Genomic DNA, 19,374 nt, shown 5'->3' on the forward strand with positions numbered 1-19,374 from the left:
GAAAAATTTAAAATCTTTAAAAAACCAAATTATGTATTTCACCAAAGGAACTTTAGAAAAAAAAGGATACGTTATGAAAGAAAAAGCTTTCTTATTTTTTGTATATATAAAAGTAAAATAATATGCCATTTATATGACCTTCTGCAGTGTTAAGTTTAAAAGTATCTGAAGGTTCTTTAACAAATGATAAATCACAAAACATAGTGTGTTTGTTTTCAAATACATTCTTTAAAAATTATTTACAGTCATGGATGAAATATTTAAATAAAAACAAATATATTTTGATTGTAGGTGATACTAAAACTGATCTTATGAATGATAATAAATATGGTATTCAAAGGTACAAAAACATTTTAGCAACAAACCGTTTGGATCAACATGTAAATAATTATACACAAAAAGAAGTTGTAATAATTAGGAGACTGACCCAATCGAGTTTAAATTGCATCATTACAAATCTTTCAAATAAGCTTGTTGTTTCAGTTTTTAATAAAATTAAAATCTCAGATCATTACTTTAATACAAATTAAATTGACACTAAAAACCTATAAGTTATAATAATGAACAAATTAATGTAAAATTTGGAAATTTGAATGAAATATATAAAATTGACTGGTATGAATTAATTAGTAATAATAGTAGCTCTCAGTCATTATTATATATTATATATATATATATTATATATCATTTCACGTAGTGTATGAAAAAGCTAAAAAATATTAAGACGAAAAAGATAAAACATTAAATCGAGAATGGATTACTGATGTGTATTATAGAGCGTGATAGACTGTGAATAATTTATAAATATATTACAACAAATGTAAATTATCGATGGAATTATGTTAAAAGTAAAAATAAAGTAATAAATAAAATAATATTACAGAATAATACAATACTATATCAAAAAGTTTTGAAATTTTAAAAATAATATTAAAATATGGAAGATTGTTAATGAATTGTTCGCAAATAAATCAAAACTTGAAGAGGTTATGACATCCTTTTAAGCTATATATATATATAATATTTCAGCCCTCTGGTGGGATAACAGTAAGTCTTCGGTTACACATTACTAAAATGGTGTTATCCTCAGAAATATATCACGTAGGGTTATTATTAAAGATATATCAGAGAAGTCTAATAATTGTTATGTAGATTTAATACATACATTCAATAATAAAAATATGTTTTCAGACGATCAGTATGTATTAATAGTAGTAATTATTTTCAAAATAATATTCCTAATCCTTTTTATTATCCGAATATAACTAGTGATAACACAAAAATTATTAGTGGAATACATTATATAAGAACTCCTGATACATATAGATAAAATATCTTTAAGGTATATAAAATATTTCAATTTTTTTCTTTGACGCTGGAAAACTGTTAAATATAAGTTGTGAATGATTAATTATATCCAATCAATTAAAAATGTCTGTTATAAGAATTATCTATAAAAATAGTGAAAAAATACGTTTACAACTTATTAACCAACTGATATTTCACTAATGATAGAGAAAAGTATGGAAAGATACCTTACTAATATTGTACAAAAACATTAACACAAATTTATTTCACCAAGACAAAGTGCAATTAGTTTATATTGGAAGGTTTTTCAGAATTTAACGTATTTTGGGATAAAGGCAAAATTTTTAATGTATTATTTTTCATGGATTTGTCGAAGGCCTTTGATACAATAGGCCATAATATATATAAATTGTAAAGTATAGTTATAAGAAATAAGATGTTATATCGATTTCAAAATTATATAAAAATTATACAGACATTATAGGAAAGTCATATATAGTGCATCACTTGGATCTAAGGCCTTCTACTTTTTAATATATGTATTTAAATAATATACCAGGTATTTCTGTAAATTCTTTTAGTTATATGTATGTAGAAGATATTGCCTTAGCAATACGTAAATAGATTAAATAAGTGAATAGTGATTATTATCAGTTTATTTTAAAATCAGATATTTATAGCAAAGATTTATAAACACGATATTAATCATTTATGAATAATGGCAATAAAATTATTTTGATTTCAAAAAAAAAATTTGAAAATTAATAAATCTCCTACTAGATGCCGCCACAAATCACAGTACACTCACAAGGACTGTACGTATGTGAAAAGATATAAACAATTTTTTTCTTTTAATAAAAGAATTATATATATGTTTAATTATTCAAAATAACATTAATATCATTAATGTATTTCTTCTTAAATTAGGTTATCATTTCGCAAACAATAAACCAAAGTATAGTTCCAAATGACTGTTTTAAAACAAACAGAAGGATTTCATTCAGAACACTCTTCTTGAAATCACGTGCAACGCTGAACTTCTGAGTAGAAGAATATTTCCCATGACGTAATAAGGCAGAATTCTTATAAGCGACGTCGTAACCTTTGTTAATGTGGAACTTTGGCTCCTAGTAACAATAAAACATCGTTGTCAGTTCGAATGCTGTAGAAAATGTAATTTCAGTATTATTCTTTAAAGCCTACGATTTAAATACAGTAAGGTGACTGTTATACCACGAAGGTTGTGTGTTGTGTAATAACATACAGCAGTAAATATATAATCGAAGCTTTTCATGAGTAGCATTTCAAAATGACATCACAAAAGAAAACAACAATTCCAAACTTTATATTTGGATATATTAAGTGATACAGCCGAAATATTGCCTGGCCACTAAATATTAGGAGCATATAACCCTGCCTTAAAGAAATGCTGTTTGGTTTGTGTGGAATTTCGCGCAAAGCTACACGAGGGCTATCTGCGTTCGCCGTCCCTAATTTAGCAATGTAAGACGAGGAAAGGCAGGTAATCACCCACCCACCGCCAACTCTTTACTCTTTCACAAACGAAAACCGAGATTTACCGCACATTATAACGCCAACCAAGGCTGAAAGGGCGAGCATGTTTGGTGCGATGGGGATTAGAACCTGCGACCCTCGAATTACGAGTCGAGCGCTGTAATCACCTGGCCGTGCTGGAACAAAGTACAGTTTGTTAATTTCTCCATTTTAATAACCAAGGATATGTTAGGTATCTTGCATGAACTGAAAGCTTTGATTATATGAAACCACACAGTGTATCCAAAAAATTAACTCTGTTTTTATTTTATCTCACTCCGAAGGTGTGATTTCGTTTATTTATAAAACAAATAAAAGATTTGTTAAAAACAACGATACCAGGTTACAAGCACTGTGACGACAAAGTAAGTAACCATGACTATGGTGGGTTTCCTAGGCCTAGCATCAGTTGATGGTTAGGGCGCTCAACTTGCGATCTGCGTACGGGTCGCGAATTCGAATTTACCACACCAAACCTGTTCTCCCTTAGGGTTTTATAAGTTATAGTCAATCCCACTGTTCGTTGGTAAGAGTGTAGTCCAAGAGTTGGCGGCCGTTGATGTTCAGTAGTTGCCTTCCCTCTGCTAAATTTGAGATACCTAATGCGAGTAGCTTTGCGCGAAATTAAAAACAAATCACGAAAACCAAACCTAATATATAAGTATGCTATCCTACCCAGGAGGGTAGCTATTTGGGTAATCGGAATAAGAGAGAGACTGCGTCATTATTCGAAAAGGTTCACTATCTTCTAATTTAGCGCAGACAGCCCTCGTGTAGCTTTGTGCGAAATTAAAAAAAAAAATCATCTAATTTATTTTATTTGAAAAGGCTTAACTAAGACATTTACAGTTCAACGGCTTATAACTGTGAGGCAGCTAAGCTACACTTTATATTTATTCTCTTGGGTTTTGATCAATTTCCTTTACTAGTTTCATTTTAGGGAATTGTACACCACTTAAATTATTCGTGTAAAACAAGGGAGCTACATTAAAAAAAAAAATAATCCCCTCCCCCATAAGTAGTACTAGCTACTTCCCAGATCCTACCTTGCACTTGTTTTATTCATGTGTTAACACACGATGAACAGAGGTCTCGTCAGCATTATTCTGGTTTTCCCATAAATTTCATGACAATGTTAGACAGGTATAAAATCACGTGATCGATTCTACATTTTGATTATCTTATATTCGCTATAATCCAGCCTGCGTGAGTATATTCCAAAAATATAGGTATTAATATGTTTAGATCTGATAACGTGTCCTTGACAAAAAATAAATAAATAGCATGAATCGCGTGACGTATATTAACATAATATTTAACAATTTCGAGAAAGAGGGAAAAACGTCAGATGTTGTTCAGTCAAAAATCTCTAAAGCTTCTATCGTTGTAAGCTTTAGTGTTAGTTGAGTCGTAGCATCAGTTTAAAGACAGGCCCTACACACAATGGTAAGGCTCAAAACCTGACGTGGAGAAACCGCGTGATTTAATGGCTAGACCACCCAGCACGAGAAGTCCGCTCTCTTTGCCTTGCCGCCTCTAGGGAGCCCGACAGTTCGGTCAGCCAATGAGAAGCAGTTCTTCACTTCTGTCAGTGACTTACGTTGTTAGAGCAGTAAACAACTATTCTACAACACCAAGATGACTGAATAAATTAAACATATTATGAGTGGATTTCTAAACACATTTGGTTGTATTATTTGCGGTGCCGTGTTTTACAATAATTTTGTAAATTTCTTGCCATTACATAGAATATATTTTTGTCAAGTGCTAAACACCTTTAATGAAATATAAGGATAGAACTGAATAATTAAAAATAAAATTATAAGTTAATGATAATATTTATACATAACAATAAACTGTAAATGGCTTGTTATGTAAATCAGTACACACGAAAGCTAAAACTTTTAGAATATTATTTTATATTAGGTAACTGACAATAATAATTCGGGCCATAATTATAATAATAGCTTATGTAGTTAGTGGGTTTAAAATTAGTTTTAAATTCATAAGATTAAGTAAAATTAACTGTAAAGTTTGTTTTTGAATTTCGTGCAAAGCTACACGAGGGCTATCTCCGCTAGCCGTCCCTAATTTAGAGGGCAGGCAGTTAGTCATCACCACCCACTGCCAACTCTTGGGCTACTTTTTTACCAACGAATAGTGGAATTGACCATCACATTATAACGCCCACAGGGCTGAAAGGACGAGCATGATTGGTGCGGCACTGATTCGAACCCGCGACCCTTAGATTACGAGTCTGGCCATGCTGGGCCGCCTAACTGTAATGAAAAAAAAAGTTTCTTTGCTAAAAAACAAAAATTACAAAAACGTTGGCCTCTTTTTCTGTTAAGATACAAGAAAAGTGAAATTACTAAACAGCGTAGGCCAGATGGTTAAGACACTCCACTCGCAATCCGAGGGTGGCGGGTTCGAATCCCTGTCACAACAAACATGCTCGCCCTTTTAGCCGTATGGGCGCTACATTGTCACAATCAATCCCACTATTCGTTGGTAAAAGAGTAGCCCAAGAGTTGGCGGTGGGTGATGATGACTAGCTGCCTGCCCTCTAATCTACGACTGCTAAAGTTGGAACGGCTAGCGCAGACATCCCTCGTGTAGTTTTGCACGAAATTCAGAAACAAACTAAATAGCATTAGTAAATGTTACAAAACGGGCTAAAACAAATCAACAAAGCCGTCCTTTTCACCAGACCAAATAATTCTCGCACTAATGCAGTATATTAACTTTCTATCCGAACGAAATATCTACTTAGGCCTAGCAAAAACTCTTTTATCTCTACATAACATACAATTCAACAATATTTTCACTCTTACATTGCCCACTGTAAGTAATAAAATATATTATAATAATATTGCGCTTCCGTTACGATTTTAATTGTACATCTGCCACTTGTCACAGTCGCTTGTGTGGTATTTGTATGTTTAGACGTTCAAAACGCATGAAGGCGTTTATGATAATAGTTTGTTTATAACCTCTTTAATAGTTTGATATAAACTTACAGCACTTGTGTGGATAATTGCGATTTAGGTTCTTCCAGGTGCTTTGACATTTGAAACTTTTTCTTCAACTACACAATGACATAGCCCCAGGTCTTGATGTTATTTGGACTGGACAGGCATTCATTCTCTCTCCGCATTATTTTCCTGATGGCGAAGTGTTTTTAATTCAAACCGCTGATAGCTTACATTGAGTAGATCCCCTACGTTAGTCACAACGTCCCAGCGACGTGTGTGGTCTTCTCCACTTTAGCGAACCGTTGCTTGGCAACTAAAGCAAGGTTCGCTGTTACGAGAGGAGCTAGAAAGCCACGAGCCAATCGAAGCGTCCCTGTGGGTCTCATCCATCTTGAATTAAGGCTCGGCAAAGGCGGAGCGATCCATGCAAATTGTCAGTGGAGGCTTTTCAACTCCTTGGCCAATGGTTTCCAACGTGACAGTGTTTGGTGTAGAACACCTCTCTTGTTCTTTGATCAACACGATTTATGAAGCCTAGAATATGGATAGCTGGTTGTAATCCAGCCTTCAGACCGGCAGAGGTTAGTATGATGTTGTAAGAGTCCAGATTTAGACCGAGAAACGTGGTTGTGTAGTGTGCGTGTTTTTGTATATGTGTGTTGCGTCGAACTGAGGCCGAGAGCGTCCCGCTCAACATGGCCCCTGTGCCACCATGATCCAAATGAAACCTGTGTTCACCTCGTTACAGGGAACGACTGTTCCGCAAAAAAGGACACATCGCCAACCAGACATTGCCCTTCTAACCAGAACCAGCTGGACAGATGCAAGAACAGCACTTTCTCAGATCAATAAGGTAATTTTTCCCGTAAATTAAGTATCTGACTTACTTGAGATACCGCCATTATATTTAACCTGAAATCTCATTGTGTGTGTATGTTTATTTTCGTATTTGATGTTAAACCAAGTTCCTGTTTTATCACATGCGCAAATTAATAAAATAGGATTTTTTTTGTAGTGGAAAACTTTACCTATATGCAAAAAAAAAAAAAGCCGATAGCTAAATATACGCTGAGATAACGCAATTTTGCAGTTAACGCAGTTTTTCATGAATTTCAAAATCTTATGGTTATACGTTTCTTACGAAACTAACGTTTTCTAGATAATTTGTTCAATATTTAAATAATACTTTCAAAACAATATTTAATAATATTATACGGTAAAATGGGACGGAATTTGTAAAACAAAAAAAATATTAACACGTTAATTCATAACTCCACTTTAGTTCAAGGATTTAATACTTAATAATATAGCTTAATATTAATTAAGTCCTAAGTTCAAATTTAAGTTCATAATAAAGTTTATATGTGAGTGAACGGAATTATGTGTATGTTTCTGAGAAAAAACGAACGTACCAATATGACGAAACTTTTTAAGTAACCTGTTGTACAGTATATGTTCTATAAAAACCGAAAATTCATTTTGACTCAACAAATGTTTTGTGCTCTTAAGAAATGCAATACTTTCTTTGAAGCTTTGAAACAAATGTCATCCACAAAAAACTTGAAGGATAATTACATGGCAAAGTTTTTGTTGTGAAATCTAGAGTGTCGATTAGTATTTGGATTTAACGAAGCGGTTTGTTTGTTTGTTTTTCAGGGTAAAGCTTCAGGAAATAAATCAGCTCTGTGGCTGAGGACTAAGCTTCAAGTACAGCTGTTTCAGCTGGGGTGTTTTATACAGAAAAATGCAGGGAAAGTGTTATTTGTGGGACTACTTGTGTTTTCGTCATTCTGTGTGGGACTCAAATCAGCAAGTATGCAGACAGATGTGGAAAAATTATGGGTGGAAGGTAAGTTAGGAATTTTATTATAACAGTCGGCTATTTTAAAACCGAATTTCTAGATGTGGTACTTTGTGAACGGCTTTTGTTTAATATGTATTTAAACCTTATTTTTTCAATAGATATTTTAGTAAGCGAATGTCAGTATTTTAGTTATTCTTTGTTCTTTGTATATGATTAATAGGTTTTCTGGTATGTCTTTCCAGTGGGGGAACATTCAGAAATATCACTGGTATCGTCTGATTTAAAATAACGAGACTACCGAAATCTGAAGGATCATACGTTATTTGTCATGGTATATACCATGCTTAGCAGTTCGTTAGGTGAGACGCGACATAAATGTACTTTATTTAATAGAGATTCATGTTCGTTTTGCAACGCCATCTATAATGCTATTTGCAATAGTTCTCGACCTTATTTCACAGACAAACCATTTTATATCTTGAAATTTATCAATGCGCTGATGGTTAGACATTTTAAGATAACTTGAGGGAGAAAAAAAAATCCAGACTCAAATTATTTTGGACAATCTTTGACCTGTATAGGGCGTATGTTTATTTTTAAACATAAATATTATTTAAAGGTTCTTTTGCTAAAGTAGAGGGCATCTCGATAGTTATGAAATACTTATCACCCTGTTTCTTTGTTTCGTTTCTGATGTTCCTGAAGAAAATTTGAGTAAATTAAAGACAAATTACACTGGATAATTATTTTTAATTTTTTTGTTTCTTGAAAGTTCTAAACATACAATAATTATCGAGCAGTAGTCATATTTTGTGTTTGTTTTAGGAACAAAAGTAACATAAACTTATTTTCATTGTATAATCGGCCATCAAGGCTTTAGACTTGATAGATTTCTCAAACCTTTATTGGGTTAGCACCTGTTTTAAAGAATGACCAGAGGGTAAGGGAGATCTTTCGAGTTTATGAGTACACCTACATCGGAGAGTACTGTACTCGTATTAAAACCGAGTCGCCATTAGCTGAAACGCTTTGTCACACTGAAAAAGCTAGGAAGAAAAATAGATACAACACAAAGCGCCCTCTATGGTTCACTCGTTTCATCTCGAGGTTATACCTCAGCTGTGGCACGCTAGTTGTGGAATGTTACGTTACGAATTCCTGTGCGTGACGTACTACAGAAGTTTCAAGCGAAATTAGGACACTGCGTAGGTCGCCAAATTGAAACGTTACGTCGTATACCTAAAAAATCTTCATAAGTCAGCATTTGAGCATTCTGTTTGATAACAACAATACATTCACACACAGCACGCTTTGTAAAACATGCACGAGCACACAAATAAGATATTGAAGATTTTTTAAAATTACTTATTCATTCCTTGTTTCCAAGGAAGCCTTTAGGCATAAGTAATGTTAATGGTATCAACTATACATCCTAGTACACTAAAGCTTTAGTTGGTTTTATAATATTAAACCTGTGAACGAATATTAATCTTTAAAGAAACGGAAATATTTTATTCTTAAACTTGGGTTTAGTGTAAATTTTAGCATATTTGCGATTTTATAACCTGTGACTGTGAGGCAAAAACAAGCTTAAATTCAAGTTTGAAGGTGGTAATGTGTTATAATGTAAACAGTGAAATGTATAGTTAGTGCGTTATATGATATCGTAGTTGTTGTTGCTAACGGTTTTAGTTGAGATAATATCTAATGAGGAATTCTAAAAAGGGAAACACTTCACAATGAATTCGTGAAGCGAGCGAGCGTGAAATACAAAGAGGATGTCATAAAAGTAATAGGCTTGTGTGGATTTGTACTATTTTAACGCTAGACTATTTGGAATAGGAGACAGCACATACTGTTTCAGTTTGTCAACCTCATTGTGTATTTTCAGTAGACTGACCAATCATCACAGCCTTGTTTTCATGACAGGGGACTGACCTATCATTACATTCCCGTTATCATGACAATGTGTGGAGTCAAGGGATTGACCAGTCATAACAGAAAGCGCATGCTTGTTGAGACACGTGTAGGTTGATAGTGACATTCTTTCCAGATCATCCATCCATTGAAGAACAGTTTTCGTTCCAGTCAGGCGTACCCCGGAAAGTTATTGAGGGTACACGAATGATCGAAATAAATAAATGGTTCTTCAAAGCCATCAAGTAAACAGGTTGTTCCATCAGGAGAATTTGAGACAGCGATAGGAAGTCTATCACTGTCTTGGTTTACAGCGCGACTGTAAAGTTGTAAGATGTACGTGACTTCGGGCGCTTTTAAAGTACAACTTACGTGTTGTCGATAAGCTGAGAAATTATGATGTTTTTATACAGCAATGGCATTCCTTTCTGTCAACACCTTTAGGTACTCCACAGCTTTTAAGTAGAATAAATTATGGAACACACATGCACAATTTTGTGCTTTTGTGAAAAGAATTACGCGTATCAAGGTCACGTAAGATTAATGGGGTGTTCTAAGAAGTACTGACCTACCGCACAGATACAAAGAAAAACAAAATTGGATGGTGGGTGCTGCCATCTGTTGATAAATCTGTAAAAGTGATTAGAATTCATTCTATTAATTGCTGTCTGAGCAGAACGCCTTAGGTCTCATAACACTTGTAATCGGTTTCGATACCTGTTGTGGGCAGAGATAAAATGTCTCGAGGCTAGTGCACTTTCGCAATCTGCAGATTGTACCTTGAATCTCTTTACTGAACATGTTCGCCCTTTCAACCATTGAAGCGTTAAAATGCGACAGCAAACCTTACTAATCTTCAGTAAAGAGTAGCCCAAGAGTTGACGGTGGGTAGAGCTGATTAACTACCGCACTTCTATCACTATCACTTTCAAATTAGGAACGACTATGGCATATAACAAACCCTCTAGTAGCTTTGCAGGGAATCCAAAATTTAATGACGAACAAACAGTCAGTTGCTATTTCAAGTTTTTGTGTGGCGTCCTATCTGATACCACAAATTACGAAACTGTAGGCCAAGCGATGTACTTCGTCAACATTATTATAGCAAAGTCGTCTCGTAAATGTGACATTAATTAAATAACAGTTTCGTATTACTTATTTGTCAACCTAATGCTGCGTGAAGAAAGACAGTATCTAGCAAACAATACGAGTTGAACTTGTATTAATCCACTTACTCTCAGAAGTGGAAGTGACTGATTGATTGCCTTTGATCCGCTATCTGATAGAAGTGTGACTTAACAACCCATAGCGTGAGAAGTGATTTCTAGTGACACTTGATTTAATGTCTGTGTGGTGCTGTAAAAACATGTCAAAATCAGTTACGTATAATTTAATGGGGGTTCGTGTAAACGAATAATAGTTTTTTGTTTGTGTGTTTGTTTTGCGAACTACGTGTATTTTGGTATCATATGTTGTTGGTTTTATCCGAACACTATATCCGAGATAAATAGTGCTGGATATATAAATTTATAAAACAGATAAAACTAGGCTAGAAACCATGTCCGAAAGGTAATTCGTACCCTGAGGAAGGAGAACTCCCACGTCGCCGGGGACACACCGTCGAATCGTAATTAACCTGTATTCGTCGGTCGAAATTAAGAGCAGATATGGGTATCCAAGCCCACAGCGATCAACATTTAAAACTAACATTCACCGCCTGCAAGCAATGGCGGGAAGACGGTTAGGCCTAGTAAAACAGATGCCATTTGCTTTCTCTTAAGGGTAAGATTACTGCCCTTCAGTAGAAGGAGTGGTCAGTGATGAAGTTGGGGTACCTTCTTTTTTCGTTGACTTCTAGGAACGTAGCCCCTTTAGGCGATGGAATTGTTTCGTGCAGTGACCCTAACTTTCTTTGCTTTTATAGTTCTATTTTCGTAACAACGCCATGTTGATATGTCATACTTTCAAACGCAGGCTATCACAACACCTTAAATAAAAACCTGTGAAGCCTCAAATAGTATTGAAATATGTTAATTATTTTTTACATGTATATGCCCGTATAATAAAATTATAAAACTTGTCTGAGGCACGAGTTTGTTATTTATGTATTGCTATCATTTTAACTTTGCAGTAAGTTTCACTTACAAATTCAGTTTGAACAAAACCAACAATATGCGTTTTAATAGCACAGGTGAAAATTAATTTATGAACATAAGTGAACTAATAATGTAATTAATTCAAAAATTATTTAAAAGTGTATATAAATAAAGACAGTAGGTGTAGTTATTTAAATGCATTAAATTTCGGATCAGTTAAGTTACTACTGTATCATTTCAAAGGCCAGTCACTAGAATTGAAAATAGTGTCGTAATTTTATTTGTAATACAAATTGGATTCTTAATAGTTTTGTTGAATCATTTGATGGGTAATCTGGTAAGGTTTTATTGAATCACCTCATGGACAATATGGTTATCATTATATTATTAACCAGTTGCAAGTTCGTAAAAGTTATCAGTTGGTTAGTTTGGTTTCTCTAAGGTTTATTTGTCTAGTGATTCGCGGAAGAAGCTTATCACGTAGATTTGTCTGTCTAGGATTCCTTGGAAGAACCTTGTTACGTAGATTTGTTTCTCAGATATCCAATGGAAGAGCCACATCATGTGGGTTTGTTTGTTTAGGGTTCCATGGAAGAGCCTCATCATGTAGGTTTGTTTGCTTAGGGTTCCATGGAAGAGCCTCATCATGTAGGTTTGTTTGCTTAGGGTTCCATGGAAGAGCCTCATCACGTAGGTTTGTTTGTTTAGGGTTCCATGGAAGAGTCTTGTTACGTAGGTTCGTTGTTCAAAAGTTTTGCAGTAAGAGACGAGACAATGCTTAAGTTATTCTTTGATTGACTTCCAGTCTGTTTGTATTTTATTATATTCTGTACAGCGTCATTTAACTTACTCTATATTTTTATTTTCCTCCTTCCATCATAAACTAAAAACAATAATACGTTAGGTCGGATGTGAAATTAGTTTATGCACACGTGGTTTAGGTTGAGAGGCTTCTGTGCTTGAATATTCCTTATGATATGAAAAGTTCAGCCAAACACATTCGCACACATTAATTTTATATTTGTTCTCGATACTGGACCCAGCATGGCCAGGTGGTTAAGGCACTGGACTCGTAATCTGAGGTTCGAATCCCCGTCACACCAAACATGCTCGCCCTTTCAGTCGTGGGAGCGTTATAAAGTTACGGCCAATCCCACTATTCGTTGGTAAAAGAGTAACCTAAGAATTGGCAGTGAGTGGTGATGACTAGCTGTCTTCTAGTCTTACACTGCTAAATTAGGGACGACTAGCGCAGATAGCCCTCGAGTAGCTTTGCGCGAAATTCGAAAAACAAAACACACCACAATACTGCTTTAGAGTCCGCTGTGTCCAATCCCACGAAAGTGAAAATCATTACGTGGATGATATTGTATTGCCAGTAAGTCCCTCTGGGTTCGGGAACTAAAACATTCGAGTAGAAAGACAAAAGACGAGTCCACAGTCCAGGTTAAGCTACAAATAAGATATCACAGACTGGGTGCTATTTTTGTTTCGTTCTATATCTTATTTCTCGCAATTTCGATTGCTATATACTCTTGTGTCAGTTATGGCGTTACAAGCTGTTATATATTTTCATTTTGTTCGTGTGTATTCCAGGACCACTTCGGAAGTTATCACCTATAAAACTCTCGTTCTATTGTTCTATATTCTGGGATCGCTTTTGAAGTTACCAGCTGTTGTTTATTTTCGTTTTGTTGTTTTATTTTTATGGTGTCACGTTTTGAGTCGTTGGCTGTGTTTGATTTTTAATATTTTTTTAAAATATCCACCTGGATTTCTGCGCTTCGTTTTTGATGCCGAAACTCCTTTCAGCTATGTCGTTTCATTCTTTTGTTTTGTTTACAACGTTAGTGTCACTGAATGATCGTAACATCCGATTAGGGTAAGTTCTATACAAGACCACGGAAGTGTCGTATGTGTGAAATTCTAAATCCCTGCTTTGAGAATACGCGATCAAACAACATTTGGCGTGTTTCTAGTTAATTTGTTTTTTAACCCTGTAGTGCCTGAGATTCATTACGATTGCTGTATTTTATGCCCCAAATTGTATATATTTTGAAATAGGACAACATTCCTTACAAATATTTTTTGACACCCTTAATTAGCTCTTACTGCGAGTTAGGAATAGAAACTCTTAAATAACCGTACTGTAAGTTAGAAATATAAAATATTTGTGTGGATAACATGAGGAAACTGTTTTCATTATTATATGACACGTGGTTGCCTGTTTTAGTAACATTTTGACTGCAGTATTGAAACAATGGTAATGTGACCTTTCTAGCGCTACACGGTGCGTCTAACATAGTGTGTTGGTTAGACAAGAATGGCAGAGTAACCGCAAGTCATGCAGAACAACGTGTGGCTTTACCAAGCCTCACGCAAGACCTGCTGACGTCGCCATTCAACCAGTTTTGTGTTTTAATACCCTACTCTTTTGTATCCAATAATAAATAAAGTATTTTTGGACATGGATGACAATCCAGGTATTGTGAGGGATATGCGCAAGCGCAGAATTTGATTACATTAATGTCTATTGTTGAAATATTACTATAATGGACGTAGCATGTATGTCAATTTCTATGTATGTGACCAAAACTGCTCCGCCAGCTGTTGAATGGTACTACAAACAGAAATCCATAAAATCTTCACAATTTGGGTATTCAAGGTTCAGACAATTAGAAAAATAATTGTGGTATGTAAAGCAACTATTTTAAAATAAAAGTACTCTCTTCACGATAAGAACGCACGTGAATTTCATGAGAACTGGGTGTGAGAGTTAGATTATACCTTTATTAATGTGATATTTGAATGTAGCATTGAGAAACTGTAGTTCTGTAACTATTATTGTTTCAGTAAAAGGCTAACACTTTTAATACATAAAAAGATTGCATTTTATTTGAGTAAAATTTATTATTAGTACTACGATTAGGAATTACTAATACAACGTTTCTGCTCGTATATATAATGGTTTTATATTATGATAAAAATATTATAATTTCTTTCGTGATTATTTTAAAATTTACGACACACATTTCAGTCAAATATTTTGAATTATTAAATATTATCAAGTAATTTAGATCGTTTGCTTACTACAAATCCGGGTTCGATTCCCCGCGGTGGAAACAGTATATAGCCCGAAAACAAACGAACTGATTTATAGTATAAGGTGGATATTTTAACTATCGTGAAATAGTTATGTGTTAAAAAAACAATTAAATATTGATACTCGTTCGATAACTTGTTGAGGAAAACGGGCACCATCATAGTTGTTTTCGATGAGAAAGATTTTGTTTATAAATAAGTTGAAAGTTAAATGAATCAGAAAAAGGGATTTATATTTCTATATGAAAAACACTAAGAAAATTAATGCTAACATTTTCTTTATAATGATCAGTAATGTTTTCAAAGCGTCGTTCAAAAGCTACTTATTTTTGAAAATTAAAAAAAAAGTATTGCGTGTAAAGATATTACTAAAGTTTTGTTGATAAATTGAAGGCCAGGTGGTTAAGGCACTCGACTCGTAATCCGACGGTCGCGGGTTCGAACCTCTCGTCATACTAAACATGCTACTTCAGCCGTGGGGGCGTTATAATGTGCAGTTAATCCCTCTATTCGTTAGTAAAAGAGCAGCCCAAGAGTTGGCGGTAGGCGGTGATGACTAGCCGCCTTCCCTCTAGTCTTACACTGCTAAATTAGGGTTGGCTCGTTCAAATAGTCCTCGTGCAGCTTTGCGCGAAATTAAACATAAATTGCACCTTCCTTTATCATCTACCATCATTTCCGTTTGGTAACCAATCATCAGCTGTGAACATAGATGAAAACTAATCATTTAAAAATAAAAATAGCTTTTTCTTATTCCCATAAATTCATCATTGTTGATGGTTTTCCTTGTGATAAACGCTGTGCACTGTAAATTGGAATTCCAAATATAATCGATTGTTGTTTTGTAAGCCACTTTGTAAATTAACATCACGAATTCTTGACTGTTTCAACACTAAATTTTGACAGCGTCATCTGTGTTCTACCTGTTAAACAGAAACGCCCTATCCGGTAGCTTTGAAGCTTTGCGAGCAGTTGATATGTATATTGTCTCTGTAAGAATCATTAATACGTCCTTTCGTTAGTGCAGATGGTTTCGATAAAAACCTCTGAGATAAGACAGGCTATTCTCTAAAAGACGTAAGTATTTATTATTACAACAAACACGCCTTTATGGCTTGGTTCTGGAACGCTTAGACATGTAATTAACTGGACCACACACCACGTTATTTCTTTCACTCTCGTTTTATTTTTGTACTTAGCGTTTTCTTTAATAAACCCGCGAATCGGTGTAATAACATCATGACAGTTATGTTAACTCGAGCTAAAAGTCCAATGAAAGGGTAGAGCGATATGTCTGATCGTTTGTAGGTTCGTTCGGTCCTCTTTGAGACGATTCGTTCAGTTCCCTTAAGTTGAGACGCCTGTTTTCAGGAAAGAGTTTTTAACATGGATAATTGTAAGGCATTAAATGATCACAGTTGTTCTTACTTGCCGCTGAGGAGAGTTATGTGACTATATCCTTCCGTAGTATTTCAGAAGACCTTGTGACTTTAAAATACTATTTCTGTGGTAAGTACTTCTGGAGGCCCGGCATGGCCAAACGTGTTAAGGCGTTCAACTCGTAATTCGTGGGTTCGAATCCCGGTCGCACCAAACATGCTCGCCCTTTCAGCCGTGAGGGCGTTATAATGTTACGTTCAATTCCACAATGCGTTGATAAAAGAACAGCCCAAGAGTTAGCGGTGGGTGGTGATGACTAGCCGCCTTCCCTCTAGTCTTACACTGCTAATTTAGGGGCGGCTAACGCAAATAGCCCTCCTGTAGTTTTGCGCGAAATTCCAGAACAAACAATGAATCATACTGAAATGAAAACGGACAAAAACTCGTTAACTTTGCTTCGTATACTAGTTTACGGGAAATAAAGGCAGTATTATTACTAGTATATCGCACAAAATTTTTGCCCTTCTTTAAAATATAAACAATAAAAACCTTTGATGTTTTTTAATAATTCTTTTATATTGTTGTTTTGAATTAATCAGAAAACTACACAATGAGCTATCAGTGTGCTCTGCCCGCCACAAGTATCGAAACTTGGTTTTTAGCATTGTAAATCTGCGGACAAACCGCTGTGTCACTGGGACCATTTTTACACGTCACCAGGTGTTTCTGTTGAAGGTCCCGAATATAATATGATGCCAGAATTGAGCTAATGAAGAAAGAAACCTTTAGGATTAAACTAATAAGAAAATGCCCCAAAATACTTGTGTATATATAATTTACATAAATTGATGTCACTTTTACCAGTTGGTCTCTCAGTCACAGAGAAACCGAAAGTTAGTGTTTTCTGTTTAGGAGTTTAGTCACGAAACTAGTTGGGTTTTTTGCCTTTTTTTTTTTATCCAGGTGAAACCTGGATCCCAGAACTTGATAAGGTAACCCGCCCACCATTAATTCTATTTCTGTCCTCTTAGAATCTGATTACCAGACCAAGCATGTTTTCAGAAGGAAAAAAAAAAAAAAAGTCGGATTATAACTTAACCCGTGGTTATGAGACTTTATGAAAGATACTCAGGGGTAATTGTTGTACTCCCGGTGGAGAAAAAAAAATCAAATGATTTGATTTGTAATGAAGGCTATCATTAGGATAATGGAGCTTAGATAAGCATGAAATAAATCAAACTTGGATCAGTTCTGGAGAACTAACGTTGATGGGCCTTTTCCTTCTTGTCCCGCTGTGACTGATCGTTGTAAGATAATGGTAACATCCACGTACGAGTGTATTTAGTGTATTGCTATGGCTCTGTTAAAACTTTGATTTTGAGAAGAAGAAAAAAAAACATTCAGAGTCGTCTAGTAACTCGGTGAAACAACAAGTGAAGATGCAAAGATGTATTAGTAATATACACAATTATATGGATGTTTATGGTTTATTATAGCCACAGGGTATTCGTGCTACGTTAGCTCTTCTAATGTAGCCAGCGAACATAGCACGTGTGCTTATATCACAGACCACATACACTGAAAGCGTAAACATTAATTTATATAATTGTTGCTTCTCGCAGAACCAGAGCAGGTATATGTGACAATTAAAATGAAGTAATCGTCTAGATTCTGTGTCATGAACACCAGAGGGACTAAGAGGGGGGGTTAATGTACAAAATATTGTTCAAGTTTTGATCTTTTTTTTTCACTCAAGTTCATTGGATGGGAATTTCAATCACGAGACGCAATGTTCTGAGGCTGGGGGTGGAGTCTTGTGCTAAGAACATTTGGAATCCTCTAAACTAGAGCATATAGAAATAAATAGAAACTGTGTTTCTCCACTTTCAGCAGGATGTTATTCGCAAGGAATATACTGACACTAAAAATGTTTGATTTCGATTCATGCAGTACATTTTCTGTCTTCCCCTAGTGATTAACATGTCGATCATGGGGTCCGGGGTTCGAGACACGTTACCATTGAATATGCGCCGAAGTTTCAGCCATTGCCGCGTTATTTTTTTAAAAAAAGTCAATTCTGCTGAGTGTTGTTGTGGGTAGAGATGATTCGTTGCAATCACAATAGTCAGAAGTTCAAAATTCAGGGGGCCCGGCATGGCCAAATGTGTTAAGGCGTTCGACTCGTAATCCGAGGGTCGCGGTTTCGAATCCCGGTCGCACCAAACATGTTCGCCCTTTCAGTCGTGGGGGCGTTGTAATGTGACGGTCAATCCCACTATTCGTTGGTAAACGAGTAGCCCAAGAGTTGGTGATAGGTGGTGATGACTAGCTGCCTTCCCTCTGGTCTTACGCTGCAAAATTAGGGACGGCTAGCGCAGATAGACCTCGAGTAGCTTTGTGCGAAATTCAAAACAAACGATCAAAAATCAGGACTGTAGTCTGACGGCACTGAACTGATCCTTTAACTCATTTATCGCGTAAGGCCGTTAAAGTTTTGATTATCTAATACCAAGAGTTATGGTATGTTAAATTAAACCAATCAAAATGAGGTTGTGGTTAAGACACTCGACTCGGAATCCCGTCACACCAAATATTCTCGCCCTTTCAGCTGTGGGGGTGTTATAATGTTACGGTCAATTCCACTATTCATTGGTGCAATATTTATGTCTTGCTCCCAGGTCTTCAAGACATACTAGCATCAAGGCTACTCTCGGCCCAGAAACTAAATCAGAGAACGTGTTTAGATATAATTCACAGTGCACGACCTACATCTTTCTGAACTACTTATTATTATTTCTTTTTTTGCAGAATTAACTACACATAAAAGTAACATAATCCCACATATACGTTTGTGAATTGAAGGATGTGTATTTGTTTCTATCCAAAAATAAAACATTTGAAGCTGTGATATCAATTCCTCGATGCCTTAGACATATCACTTTTCAGTATTTGGCATGATGTTCATTATCTGTTTCATGCTTCTGATGTCCCCACCCCCAGATGAGACAGCGGTAAGTCTGTGGGCTCACAACGCTAAAATCCAGTTTTCGATTACCTGCGGTGGACAAAGCAGATGGCCTAATGCAGCTTTACCATGAAACAAACATGCATACTTTTGATTAGTCACTGGTCTACCCAGAGTTGTGTCCACGCTGACATCACATTTGATTTCCCAACTATGCCACAAGTGTTTCTCACATGGTGGACATGGAGCAAGATTTCCTGAACAGTATTTAAA

The 19,374-nt window shown here is 35.4% G+C and overlaps 1 protein-coding gene and 1 long non-coding RNA gene across 5 annotated transcripts in view; one reads left to right on the top strand and one right to left on the bottom strand.

The window, feature by feature from the left end:
• Positions 1–19,374, top strand: part of LOC143230277 (protein patched-like) — a 114,074-nt gene that overhangs the window by 44,852 nt on the left and 49,848 nt on the right. The window contains exons 1-3 of one of the 4 annotated variants that reach the window (XM_076463528.1): positions 6,227–6,418; positions 6,586–6,690; positions 7,494–7,686. In XM_076463528.1, coding sequence (XP_076319643.1) covers positions 6,365–6,418; positions 6,586–6,690; positions 7,494–7,686 — 352 coding nt within the window. In that variant the 5' untranslated portion in view covers positions 6,227–6,364. Of the gene's footprint in view, positions 1–6,226; positions 6,691–7,493; positions 7,687–19,374 lie in introns of those variants that run through there. The other 3 variants (XM_076463543.1, XM_076463540.1, XM_076463533.1) reach the window with 3 other exon arrangements.
• Positions 208–6,119, bottom strand: LOC143230291 (uncharacterized). The gene is made up of 2 exons (XR_013016349.1): positions 5,883–6,119; positions 208–2,435 (listed from the first exon to the last, which is right to left on the bottom strand). It is a non-coding gene; the product is annotated as an uncharacterized LOC143230291 (long non-coding RNA).

The sequence above is a fragment of the Tachypleus tridentatus genome, chromosome 1 (assembly GCF_004210375.1).
Source record: "Tachypleus tridentatus isolate NWPU-2018 chromosome 1, ASM421037v1, whole genome shotgun sequence".
In the NCBI taxonomy this organism is placed as follows: Eukaryota; Metazoa; Arthropoda; class Merostomata; order Xiphosura; family Limulidae; genus Tachypleus; species Tachypleus tridentatus.